Source organism: Dioscorea cayenensis, chromosome 8 (assembly GCF_009730915.1).
Source record: "Dioscorea cayenensis subsp. rotundata cultivar TDr96_F1 chromosome 8, TDr96_F1_v2_PseudoChromosome.rev07_lg8_w22 25.fasta, whole genome shotgun sequence".
Classification (NCBI taxonomy): domain Eukaryota; kingdom Viridiplantae; phylum Streptophyta; class Magnoliopsida; order Dioscoreales; family Dioscoreaceae; genus Dioscorea; species Dioscorea cayenensis.
This window is the reverse complement of record NC_052478.1, coordinates 8,369,307-8,383,502: the sequence shown is the minus strand read 5'-3', so window position 1 is coordinate 8,383,502 and position 14,196 is coordinate 8,369,307. Positions and strand designations below refer to the sequence as shown.

The window sequence follows — 14,196 nt, the reverse complement described above, 5'->3', positions numbered from 1 at the left end:
TGATGGTATTTCTTATATTGTTTCTGTGTTATGCTGGAACAGGAGGAACATTATTTTGTGTGATTTCTTTGATTCTGGAGATTTGTTCTTTGCTTGACAAGGTTTGTTCATTTAGAATGAACTATTGCTATTGTTGCACATAAAAACTACTATTATTATATTAAAAACAGGTTTTGTATTTGCATGTATACCCCTGTAACGTCTCTGTTTTTGCCATAATGAGTGCCATTTTCAAAACTGGCAGGAAATGCAAAGAGCTATTGAGGGTGTTTGTATTTGTACCACTTTAAATCTTTTCAGGGGCGTATGTGTTTATTTTGGTGGTTTTTATGCAAGACTATGAACTTAATGAGAAAAATGTATGGAAATGTCCCTGTGCTATAAGTACAACATAATAATTTTACCAGACACCCGAAGCCTAGGGTGGGCAAAGGGTGGCCATGGCACCTGATCCATCTCCTTGCATATATATATATATATATATATATATATATATATATATATAAGAGGATGAGTAATTTAGGAATATCTCTAGATTTCAAATCTACAAACGTTCACAGTAGCCATCGAATGGTAGTCCGATAGCTACGTTCATCATAAGCAGTTAAAAACACGTCTACAGTATCACGTTACACAGTACTTAAACGGTAAAAAAAATATAATATTTATATAAACAAACAGCCTTTTGATGATGATCCAATGACTGTGATTAAATATTCTTAGAAAATAGTAATCTAGAGACATACTTAGATTATCTTTTCCTTACATAATATATATACACACTTAGAATAAAAGAGATGAGATTAACACGCTTATGTAGTATTATTGAAGTCGTGGTTTGATTTTCTATAAATTATTACATAGTCTTAAAAAATTATATTTTTTAAAATATTTATAAAAATTTATTATTTAGTCAAGTTATTCTTTGTAAATTTGTATATAAAATTTAAAAATATATGTTTTAAAAAAATTATAAATATATTGTTTGATATTTAAATTTTACAAATTTAAATATATGTAATATATAAATTATTTTTTTAGAAAATATTTATTAAAATTATTATTTGGCCTCTCATAAATTGTTTTCACTTGACCCCGTAAAAATAATTCTTAGCTCCCACCATGTTACCAAGTATGTAGATATAAAAAAAAATAAAAGATAAAAGAAATCTTTGGTCACAAGAGAACTCTTGATCTATTAGTACTGAGTCTTTTATGTAATGTATATATATATATATTTGCCAAAAAGATGAGTTCGAACTTTAGTTGTGCATGAGTTTTAACATGATTTGTCTATTTTGTAAGAAAAATCTAATTAATTAATTAATTAATTATTTTAGGTGTCAATCTTGTTAAAATATTATCATGGGATGGTGAATGCACATGTGATATATATATATATATACATACACACACATATATATATATATATATATATCTTCCTCTAATCCTCACCTAATTTTTAGATTAGGTGAGCTAATCCCCATTCTTCTATGCTATAAATAGAGGGAATGAGGGACATTTTCATTGTACCAATCTAGCTGAAGAAAAAGTGAGGGTGAGAAAAAAAGTGGGAAAAAATAGTGGGAAGAAAAAATTAGAGGGTTTGTGTTCCTTCTATTACAGGAGAGAATAAGTTGGTATTCTCCTTGTTAATAGAAAGCTTGTAACTCCTATTTTCCACTATAGTGAAATTCTTCTACCTTGCCCGTGGTTTTTACCCTAATTTGTTTTGGGGGTTTTCCACGTAAATTCTGTGTCCATCTTTATTGATGTTATTTTTTTATGTACTTTTGCTGCGACCCTGCTCTACCCAATTCCATAATTTCACAAGTGGTACCAGAGCCAGACTTAGGGTGTCTATATATCTACTTATCGTATGCTCTGTGGTTGCCACTAATAGTGGATCCTCCACATCAGAAAATAAGTTAGATTATTATTCACCCTTTGTAGGAACTGGTTACTACCTTTGAAGCAGTCTGTGACAGAAGCAATGACAGCAAAGTATGAGCTTGAAAAATTCAATGGGAGTAATTTCTCACTATGGAAGCTAAAGATGGTGGCTATCCTGAGGAAGGATAATTGTTTAGTGGCTATTATTGAAAGGCCAGCTGAGGTTAAAGATGACAAGTGGAATGAGATCGACGGTAATGCCGTTGCAAATCTTCATTTTGCGCTTGCTGATGGAGTTTTATCAAGCATAGAAGAGAAGAAGACGGCGAAAGAGATATGTTATCACCTTACAAAGCTGTATGAGGCCAAGTCACTCCATAACAAGATTTTCCTTAAAAGAAGACTCTATACCTTGTGTATGATGGAATCTACTTCAGTGACAGAGCACATGAGCAAACTGAACACTCTATTTTCCCAACTTACATCATTGGGACATACAAGAGAGTCAAGTGAACGTGCAAAAATTCTACTCCAAAGTCTGCCAAATTCATATGATTAACTCGTCATCAACTTAACAGATAATGTCTCCACGGACATTCTAGTCTTTGACAACATTGCAGCTACTGTTCTGGAGGAAGAAAGTTGGCACAAGAACAAGGAAGACAGGTCGGAAAGTTCGCAACAAGCGGAGGCCTTGATGGTGACGAGAGGAAGATCAATGGAATGTGGTGCAAGTGCGAGCTACAATCAAGGTAGATCTAAATCAAGGAGCAAGAAAAACTTCAAATGCTACAATTATGGTAAGAAGGGTCACATGAAGAAGGATTGTTGGAATCGAAATAAAAAGAATTCCAATCCTCAAGAAAATGTTGCAAACACTTCAGAAGATGGAAATGCCATGGTATGTGAAGCAGCAACAAACACAAGGAAAAGGTTTGCTGATGTTTGGCTTCTAGACTCAGCGGCAACCTTTCATATGACTTCCAGAAAAGAATGGTTCTACCACTACAAAACTATCTCTGAAGGTTCTGTGTACAGTTGCAATGATCAAGCTCTAAAGATCGTTGGTATTGGCACAATCAAACTCAAGATTCATGATGGTACAACTCCGACAATTCAAGAAGTCCGACATGTGGAGGGCCTAACAAAGAACTTGTTGTCTATTGGACAACTTGATGATCTTGGTTGCAAAATCGAACTCCAGAACAAGGTGATGAAGATAATTCAAGGAGCGCTTGTATGTATGAAGGTAGAGAAGATAGCTGCAAATTTATACATGCTGAAGGGAGAAACTTTGCAAGAAGGAGAAGCTTCAATTGCCACAAGTAGTTCAAGTGAAAGATGCACAATAACATGGCACAGGAAACTTGGACACATGTCAGAGTAAGGAATGAAGATTCTTGCAGAGAGGAATCTACTTCAAGGTCTCACAAAGGTAATACTACCCTTTTGTGAACATTGCATTGTGAGCAAGCAGCATCGACTGAAGTTCAACACATCTAATTTTAGAAGCAAAGCAATTCTAAAATTGATTCACTCTGATGTGTGGCAAGCACAAGTTACATCCCTAGGAGGAGCAAATTACTTTGTGTCATTCATTGATGACTATTCTAGGAGATGTTGGGTATACCCTAACAAAAGAAAGGCAGATGTGTTTGAAGTCTTCAAATTTTACAAAGTGCTGGTGGAACTTGAATCTGGCAACAAGATCAAGTGCTTAAGGACAGATAATGGAGGAGAATACACTGGGAAAGAATTTGATGAATTCTGCAAGCGAGAAGGCATCAAAAGACAGTTCACTACAGCATACACTCCTCAACAAAATGGAGTGGCAAAGCGAATGAACAGGACTCTGTTGGAAAGAACAAGAGCTATGATGGAAGCTGCAGGCCTAGACAAGAAGTTTTGGCAGAAGCAGTCAACACTGCCTGTTATGTGGTGAATCTTGCTCCATCAACTGCAATCAAGTTGAAGACACCGATGGAGATGTGGACTGGTAAGCCAGTTAACTATTTAAACCTTCATATATTTGGAAGTCCTATGTATGTAATGTTCAATACCCAAGAAACTACAAAGCTGGATCCAAAATCCGGAAAATGTATGTTCTTAGGATATGCTGATGGAGTCAAAGGGTACCACCTGTGGGGTCCCACTGCCTACAAGATTGTAATCAGCAGGGATGTTATCTTCATAGAAGACAAAGAATAAGAGCAAATGGATGGTAAAAACACTTCAAAAGAAAGCACAGAGACTGCAACACTACAGGTAGAAAAAGAAGTTGAAGCTACACCAGAGCACGAGGTACAAGCGTCAGCTGAATCTAAAGTTCTAGAAGTTCGGCGGTCAACTCGTATAAGAAAGACACCAAGTTGGCATTCTGACTATATTATGGAGGGATAATATTGCGTATTGTCTTGTAACTGAGTATGGAGAACCATCAACTCTTCAAGAAGCACTGAACAATTCAGATGCATCTCAGTGGATGGCAGCAATGCAAGAAGAAATTGAAGCCGTTCATAAAAATAGGACATGGGAACTAGCGTTACTACCACAAAGGCGAAAGCCCATTGGCAACAAATGAGTCTACAAGATCAAGCGCAATAGTGATGATCAAGTAGATCGTTATCGTGCTAGATTGGTGGTGAAAGGATATGCTCAGAAGGAATGAATTGATTTTAACGAAATATTTTCACTTGTGGTTTGACTCACAACAGTCCGAATAGTCCTGGAGATGTGTGCTACATTCGACTTGCAGCTTAAGTAGTTAGATGTCAAAACTGCATTTCTTCATAGAGATCTTGAAGAAGAGATTTACATGCTCCAACCAGAATGATTTGAAGAAAAATTTAAAAAAAACTTGGTTTGCAGGTTGAACAAATCTCTGTACGGTCTAAAGCAGGCGCCAAGATGTTGGTACAAGAGATTTGATTCTTTCATCATGAGCCTTGGATACAGCAGATTCAATACAGACTCTTATGTATATGTCAAGAGGTTTGAAGAAGAAGATTTTGTATTCTTATTGCTGTATGTTGACGACATGTTGGTAGTAGGCCCCAACAAAGATCGTATCAAGGAATTGAAGGCACAATTGGCTAGGGAGTTTGAAATGAAGGACTTGGGACTGGAAAAAAAGATTCTAGGGATGCAAATTAACCGAGACAGAAATAATAGAAAGATTTTGCTTTCTTAGAAGACTTATCTGAAGAAGATCTTGCAACGCTTTAACATGCAAGACTGTAAGCCAATTTCTACCCCACTTTTGATTAATTTCAAGATATCCTCAAGTATGTGTCCTAGCAGTGAAGAAGAGAGAATGGAGATGTCTCAAGTACCGTATGCATCAATGGTGGAAAGCCTAATGTTCACCATGATCTGTACAAAACTAGACATTGCACATGTAGGGGGAGTGGTAAGTCGGTATATGGCAAATCCTGGTCGAGAGCATTGGAATGTTGTTAAGAGGATTCTCAGATATATAAAGGAAACCTCAGATGTTGCATTATGTTATGGGGGATCTGACTTTTCAGTCAACGGATATGTTGATGCTGATTATGCAGGTGATCTTGATAAAAGCAAATCCACTACTGGATATGTGTTCACATTAGCAGGAGGAGCTGTGAGCTGGGTTTCAAAACTGCTGTCAGTCGTGGCTACGTCAACGACAGAAGCAGAGTATTTGGCAGCCACACAAGCCTATAAAAACGCAGTGTGGTTGAAGATGGTGTTGGAAGAACTCGGGCACAAACAAGAGAACATTACTCTATATTGTGATAACTATAGTGCATTGCATCTTGCAAGAAATCCAGCATTTCATTCAAAGACAAAACATATTAGAGTTCAATACTACTTCGTCCGAGAGAAAGTAGAAGAAGGAACAGTGGATATGCAGAAAATTCATACAAAGAACAATCTAGCAGATTTTTTGACAAAAGCAATCAACTTGACAGATTCATATGGTGTCGATCCTCTTGTGGCCTGACCAAAACATAAGAAACATCAAGTGGCAAGGTAGAAAAGAATGATGTGAAGATCTGATTGACTGTTAATCAAAATCTTCAAATGGAAGAAATGTTAAAATATTATCATGAGATGGTGGCTGCACATGTGATATATATATATATATCTTCACGTAATCCTCACCTAATCTTTAGCTTAGGTGTGTTAATCCCCATTCCTCTCTGCTATAAATAGAGGGAATGAGGGACATTTTCATTGTACCAATCTAGCTGAAGAAAAGTGAGGGTGAGAAAAAAAAGTGGGAAAAATAGTGGGAAGAAAAAATTAGATGATTTGTGTTCCTTCTATTACAGGAGAGAATAAATTGGTATTCTCCTTGTTAATAGAAAACTTGTAACTCCTATTTTCCACAATAGTAAAATTCTTCTATCTTGCTCGTGGTTTTTACCCTAATTTATTTTGAGGGTTTTCCACATAAATTTTATCTCCATCTTTATTGATATTATTTTTTTAAAAAAAAATACTCTTACTGCAACCCTGCTCTACCCAATTCCATAATTTCACAACAACTCTATATTACACATTGATTTTCCCGTTAAGGTTAGAACTTAGAGGTTTTCTTTTTGCATCATCGCTTCAAATGTTTTGGATCCTCTGGGACAAATTGTGTCCGGTTTCCTTCTGATTTTTTCCCTTTTTTAATTTTATTTCAGTTTTTTTTTTTACCAAGAATACATTTCAAAAAGTACATTTATAATTTTTATTTATTAACTTTATGATAAAAGATATAGTGAAATAGCATGTTCGATTTAAAAAGACAGTGAGGTGCTTATTCACATATCTCAAGATACATATTTAAATGGCCATTATTTAGATTAAATTCAAGTAATTCATTAGTCTTTCTTTCCTTTGCCACTACTTCCCACAATCTAATGGAGAAAAAGGGGAATAAAATACAAAAAGCAGAAAAGAAAGAACTTTTTTTTAATGGCAACATACCTAAAATTTGTTACAGCATTAAGAGCCTCGGAAATATGGATCAACAAAAGCTACTGTAACAAATCAAACATGCAATACTTCTCCGGGTGTAATGCCTAAGAAAGCTCGTCGCAGCATAATAAAAAGAGTGCAGTTAACAAGATATACATATATATACCAATGACTAAGTGATTTATTGATAATCGAATCCCCAATAAAACTCTTCACAAGTGGTGAGAGTTTAAATTTTAGATGGGGTACATTTTTGAAAGTGTGAGTAGTGATTGTGTACAGGTAATCCCAACGCCCATGTGTGCACAGACCCCACTCCTACTTACTTTGCCGATGTTTAAATACACTCCTGTTTTTCTTAACGGCTAGACCGCTCATCTTAACAAATACAAATGTGTGTGAATTTCTCTTGATAACTCATTGAATTAAAAGGAATGAATAGGTCTTCTTTTCTAAGAGTGGCACAAATCACTTCCCCTAAGGCCTTCAAATATATTGACAAAACTGAGCCGTTGAACCGATATGACTGCCGTAGTTACTACAGCTTTCAACATGTGCTTCAAATTGTGGGTTTTTTTACACTCGAAGGTCTTGAGCTTACATTTAAGACACTAGAAAACCACCTGATAGTTGTTGCTGATTTTCAAGGACCATTTGAAATTTCCTGTAGCTCAGCCTTTCTGATGTTCCACTGCATCACTATACAAGTCAACAAACCAAATATTGTTAATTTGATCATTTAAAAAAGCAATTGAACTTCCACTAGTTGATGTCAAGAAAAGGCAGGATGAAAATTGTTCATGGAATAGATTTCTACTTCAACATTTTCAGACTATGATGAGAATAAAAACTAAGCTAGATATGGTTTTGATTTAGTGATGTGGGGGGGGGTCAACACTTACCGGAGACAGCGGTTAATTGACTCATAGTGAAGAAGAGCGACAAGCTTACGTTTCAGGTCATTTCTACCACTGCTTATAGCACCACCACGCCTGACAACAGGTAGTTGCTTGATACCTTTGGCCTCCATAAGCTCCTTTGCAATCATCAACTCAGTATCAGGGAAACAAGTTAAAAGGCCACGTGCACTCCCTCGATATTGAAACCCTCGAGTACAACATGAGGAAACAAGTGGTACATCAACCTGCACAAAGTTTCCCAATTCAATCAGCATACCAAATTACCCCCACAACAAGCAGAGCATGATCTGGTGAGCAGCTATAGGAATAACTAGTAAACAACTGAGGCCAAGAAGTTTGTTTCCACCGTTCTGTTTTAACACTTGTATTTTGTTCCTTGATCATTGTCTTTCTCATCCTATTCTATTCCTATACTCATGGTTCAGCTTTCTCAATGTCTCATATAATTCATTCCGGATATGCATTTTATGTTAAACATTCAAGAAAGAAATATTATACTTTTAACCAATGCAGTCCCTCAAATTTCGCGCAATGGTAAAAAATGACAGCATTTTGCCCACAGCAGCTACATTTGCAGAAATCATGTAACTAAAACAACAACAGCTCACAATAAATGATAAATGCTAAAGAGGAACTAATGTAACTCAAAATGGATAAGATGTTTATTGTAAGCAAAGGAAAACCTATCAATGTCAAAGGTTAAAAGATTACGTACATCTCTGATCATTGAATCCCCCTTAGGAGTATGAGGATTCCCTCCATACATTTCCAATCCTCTCCGTCGAATATCACCTAAAGTAAGAATCCCCTCAAGAAAATTTTCATCATCTACCACAAGTGCACAATTTTGGTGGTTATCTTGCATAAGTTTCATTGTCTCCCTTAATGTTGCTGTTGGTAAAACACTGATGAAGATTTTTGACATGGCTTGAGAAACCTGTAAAACAATTAAATCCAATAGATCATACCAGACGATTAATTAAAGTTAATAACAAGATTAGATGACAAGTATCAGGTCAAGAGGCAACCAAACCTTTAGGCCATCCAGAAGACTTTCTTCATTGGCTATTCCTAGGTGGTGCCTATCAGTTTCTATAATAGAAAGTTCTGTAACATCAACCCCATCAGGTTGTCTGCATATGGCCCCACTTTTATCACGAGCAGACAATGCAGTTGAATAGCCATGCCCAGGGACCTTTTTGTCTGGCGACTCACTGTTTTTTGGCTGATTTGCTATAGAAGGCACCCATATTGCTAAACCAACTGCACCCTATTTTCAAAGATAGAGCAATGAGTACGAAAACAGATATATTCATTTTGTTAAATTTTCCTTTAACGTTAGGGTTCAGAAGTCCATCATGACAGATGAGAGATGTAAGCTTAACACTAGAGCAGCTACACAAACAATAATATACTTAAAATAGAAAAGCAGTTGCTACTTGCTCGTTGTGAGACTCCATTAGAAGAATCCAAAAGTGAAAATCAGGCCCCTTCTCTATCATGTGATAAAGAGGAAATTTTCTAGTTTAGCAGAAACCTAAGATCATTTTAGGTGCCTTAAACCACAGACAATTTACAGGAAAAAGGACATGCTAAAAATATGAGGGCAAATCCACAACTGGAAAATACTCACCATAAGTGGAAGCAAAATTCTGTAATCCTTTGTTAGCTCGAACAAGAGAAGTACTGAAGTTAATGGAACGGAGCAAACTGAAGCTAGTGTGGCAGCCATTCCAACCTAGAAGGTGGCAGATGTAAAAGAAAATAAGGGGGGAGCAAGTCTGAGGTCAGACCAGTGCAACTTATGCAATAACAACTTACCAGGGCATATGCCTGAGGTTGCGCAACAGCAGCATTGCCCGGAATTGCACTATTTATTAATTCTGCAGCTGAGCCACCAAACACAGCACCAACAGCAGCACCAATCATCAGGCTTGGAGCATAAACACCTCCTACAAGCCCAGAACCCTTGCAAAGAGCAGTTGCTACCACTTTTGCTCCAGCTAGCTGTGTTAATAGCCAGATCCCAGGGGCAGAAGCACTCTTTCCCGTGTGCAGGATCTCGTCAACATTTGTGAAACCCCAATACAATATCCCAGGGTATCTAAGAGCTATCATGCCTGCTCCTAAACCACCTAATGCTGGGCAGACAACAGCTGGAAGATCGAATCTTTCTTTTATAAACTTAAATGACTTTGAGAACCAAGCCACTAGTCGAGTAAAAACCACACTAACTGCGCCACAAAGCATGCCCAGGATAAGGTACAGTGGTAGCTCTGCAAGAGACAAAGGTCATTAACTGGAGAACTATAAATGAAAATAAGCAATAACCCTCACACTGGTTTAAAGTCACACAAAAGTGATTCTAGAGGTATTTTTGATAATCAGGCCAACATCACTAACAAGTAGCATGTAAATCATCCAGTTTTTATTGTAATACTTGACTTACAAACAATGGCATGCATGATCAAGATGAACTCCAACTAAACAGCAAAAGTAAACCAATTAAATCATTACACAGCAGAATTAAGTAATTAAACCTGGGAACATTTGAAAGATAAAACGCTAGATTAACAGCTACTAAATGAGACAACACATAAGTGCTACAACTGCCACTGTGATGAACACTAGACAAGATTATATAACTGTCAACAGCATCTTAAGGGAGTAGACATGATTTCTCAAAAACATGCAGTGGAAGAACCAACCGAACCAAGCATGCAGGGGAACAACTCAACTCAATAGCCCTAGGCATGGCAGAACCATCTGAGGATAAAACATGTACGATTGCGCCGAGAAATTGAACTAGAAAGATAAGCGCAGAAGCAGTAATTCTTTCTTATGTCCTTCCATCTGATAATATCAACAACTCTATAAGGAACTATAGATATATATACATATATATGTATATATAATGTTATGTTACATGATCATAAAATTGCAATTCTATTGAAAAAACAAAATCTTGACCTTCTGATATCAAAGAAACTAATTAAATATCAAATCAACAATGTGCAAGCAAGAGAGGTGGTGAAAACTTCACTTCCATAACATTTATCAACAACTTCCCCTATAAACTCATCTGGATTTTTACTTCAGAAGATCTAGCTGAGATAAAATACCGGCAGCAGATTTAAGTTCATACGTCGGCACTGTAAATGCTGGTCTCTCTCCAAGTAAAACATTTGATACAGTAGATGATATAACAGATGCCAATATAATCATAGCAGTTGTAAATGGAGGTGAGTTTTCTGCTCGAAGTGGTCTTAGTACAGTTTCAATTGCAAAAAAGCACCCAGCAACTGCTGCATTAAAACCTGAAAGCCACAAAAATCACACAAAGTATTTTAACATTTACAGGGAAAAATAGCATGAAAATCAACATAGCAAGACACCACTAAACAAAGTGGAAAAATTACTTGTATGGTACATATAAAAACATAATCAATGACTAAAAGAAAATAAGTGATATCTGAAATAGCCAAGAAGATGATCACATGCAAAGAACTGCCATCTCTAAAAAGCCTAGTTCTTATATGCCCAAGAAATAGTTCAATGAGATCACCCAAACATTTTTATCTTCTATCCCCTTTATGACCATATGCACATTAGCTTCATGAGAAACAGAAAGTAAAATTTAGCCATATAGGTTATTTTCATGGAACCATACCTGAAGCAATCCCTGCAGCTGCACCTGCAGCGACAAGTGCAATCCTCCTCTCTTGATTGTTTTCCATCATTAATGAACAACCATTTGCACATGATTTGCCAATATCAACACTGGGGCCCTCTGGACCTAAAGAACAGCCCGTCCCCAAAGTTACAGCAGCCTGGATGGCCTTTATTGTGGGGAAGATGCCTGCCACTAAATCTACATTCTGTGTTTGAGAAGATCTTGACTGCTTTATTTGTTCAAAAATTTCAAGTAGACCATGCATCATGCCAACAACAACTCCACCTGTCAAAGGGATCAACAAGATCCTATGCCATGTATCCTCAAGCCTTTGTAAACGAAGCCAAGCAGCACCCTCATTAGGGGTACCTGCCCATGCCCACTCATGGATCACATGCACCTAAAAGAAAAAGTACCAATCAAAACACACAAGACGCTGTAAACATTAAAATTTATCATAAACCAGTAATAACCCAATATCAAGGGAAAAGTTCAACAAGTGGCTGATTAGAACCAGAAAGTCAAAATATTATCAGCTGATTTGTGGTGAGTTAGAATGCAATTTATTTCTTCTAAGTTGAATCAAACTATGAACCAAGAATACTACCTTGACTAGTGTCATATTTGGAGAAGGCATTAATCACTCATTGGTCTTCAAGAAAATGAAGAGACTACAGCTACAGACAGGTTTAAACCAAATTCAAATTATCTGAAGAAGACTTTCAGAATATAAAACCAAGTTGGAATTATCAAAAAATTAACTCTTCAACAACTTCAATTATCTTAAGCACAAAATAAAACACCCATGCCATCTAAGCATATCTATGAACATTGTCGGAGCTTCAAATCAACAATAACAGACCTGAGTGAACACTGCTCCACAAGGTTAATTATGTACTCAGCTACATGGGCCATCCAAAAAATTCAATACATAAATTCAATCAAGAAAACAAACACTAACACTAACACAATAGCACTAAAATATAGTACTAAAACAACTGCTTGCCAATCATGTCCTTCAAATCATAACTCAAGAGCATAGTATCAATCCTATCATTAAAAAAAAGGTCTTTTTCCCAATAAAATGCAACCAGATAATCGCAATCACAAGCAATAACAAGAGATCTAGATTTCTCTCACCCCACGGTTGAAGGCAGCGACGCAGATCCCAGTGGCGAGCCCGAGGAGGCACCCAATGAGCAACAGTGCCCATTCCGGCGGCGCCCCATCTCCAAGCTCATCACCCGCCGACGAACTAGTCGCCAGCGGTGAGCCGCTCCATTCAGAATGCGGCTTACCCGTCCTCCGGCCAGAGAGCCCTCGGTCGAGATGCCTCAAGAGATCGCTAATCCCACTCCGTCTCGCCGACGGCGAGGGCACCGGTGGCGGTGCCAGCGCCTCGAGATCGGAGTCGGATCCAGAATCATCGGTGGATCGGAGCAGAGACTTGCGGTCCTCGGCCATGGTGGTAACCCTAGGAATCCATTTCTAGGGTTTGCAAACTTGGATCGAGATCTATGCCCAAGAGAGGAAGAGAGAACGCGGAGATCTCGATCTCGTTCGCTGCAAAACCTAAAATTACAAAATTTAGAACAAAATAAATTAGGTCTTTTTCAGCCCCTTTTATACACGCGTGGCCGGGGCGGGAAAAGGGGAAAATAGTTAGTTGCTTGCATACCACTGTGTTGTTATAAATGAGAAAATATATAGAAATTAAATTAATTAATACATTATTTAAAGAAAAATGCTATTTCGAATGAAATGCTCATGTGAAATAATTGGCCACGTCATCCCACTTTCACCCTCCTTGAAGATAAAATAAAGATGATTTCTCTTCTCTTTCCCAAATCGTGTCTCCCTCTCCAAAGAGCCCCTTTCTCACTGTCTCATGTGACGCCACCGCCACTATCATTGACGTCGTCATCATCGCGAAGCTCTTCCTCCCTGTCTCGCTTAATGCCACCAACACACTGCCACCATAGTGTCTCGGAACTGGATGAGAAACGCGTTTACAAACTTTGAAGTCAAGAACTCGTGATAAAGGAAGAGAAATGCGAATGTTATAATCTAAGAAAAAGAACATCGTGGCTACGAACTTCAAGTTCAATCCTTCCCTGACCATCGCCGGCCTCTCCCTGGCCGGTTGTGTTCCCCTGCGAGCCCTACTTTGATCTTACTTCTGATGCCACTGACACACTGTCGCCGACGTCGCCATCATCATGAAGCTCTAGATTTCGTGGTGTTAGCCGATATATATATATATATATATATATATATATATATATATATATATATATATATATATATATATATTTGTTTTTGTGTTTTGATTTTGTCTTGGTCCTGAATTCTTTTCTGTTATCAAACTTTGAACTTTTATATGTATGTTTTTGTTGTGTTTTTCTTTTGTGGTTTCTGTTAAATCTGATGACATGGATTGACATTATATGACAATCCAATATGTGACATGGCAAAGAAAGATGACTTGGCAATGATAACTTGGTAAAAAGAGGAGTGACTTGCATGATGATATGGATGAAGTTAGGTGTCATGACATGTGAAGCAACAAGGGCTAAAAGATCATGATGGGGACTATGTTTGGAAGAAATTACTCTCAATAGAGTCATGTGATAATCAACTATTTTTGAAAAGTGCATCAAGTTGAAAGGATCTCTTCAAGAAGGGTAAGCTTTATTTTAGATATATTTATCTATCCTTAGTAAGATCTGGGATGATAGATCATATCTTTGGTAAAACTCCTTT

At 37.3% G+C, this 14,196-nt stretch overlaps 1 protein-coding gene across 1 annotated transcript; it reads right to left on the bottom strand.

Moving 5' to 3' along the window:
- Nucleotides 1-7,418: 7,418 nt before the first annotated feature.
- LOC120267010 (chloride channel protein CLC-f-like) lies at nt 7,419-13,079 on the bottom strand. Its single transcript, XM_039274690.1, has 9 exons — nt 12,574-13,079; nt 11,431-11,833; nt 10,883-11,077; nt 9,582-10,036; nt 9,394-9,498; nt 8,794-9,030; nt 8,476-8,697; nt 7,743-7,984; nt 7,419-7,539 (listed from the first exon to the last, which is right to left on the bottom strand). The coding sequence occupies exons 1-9, from the start codon at nt 12,895-12,897 to the stop codon at nt 7,512-7,514; spliced, it is 2,211 nt and encodes a 736-aa protein (XP_039130624.1). The 5' UTR covers nt 12,898-13,079; the 3' UTR covers nt 7,419-7,511.
- Between the last annotated feature and the right edge of the window lie 1,117 nt (nt 13,080-14,196).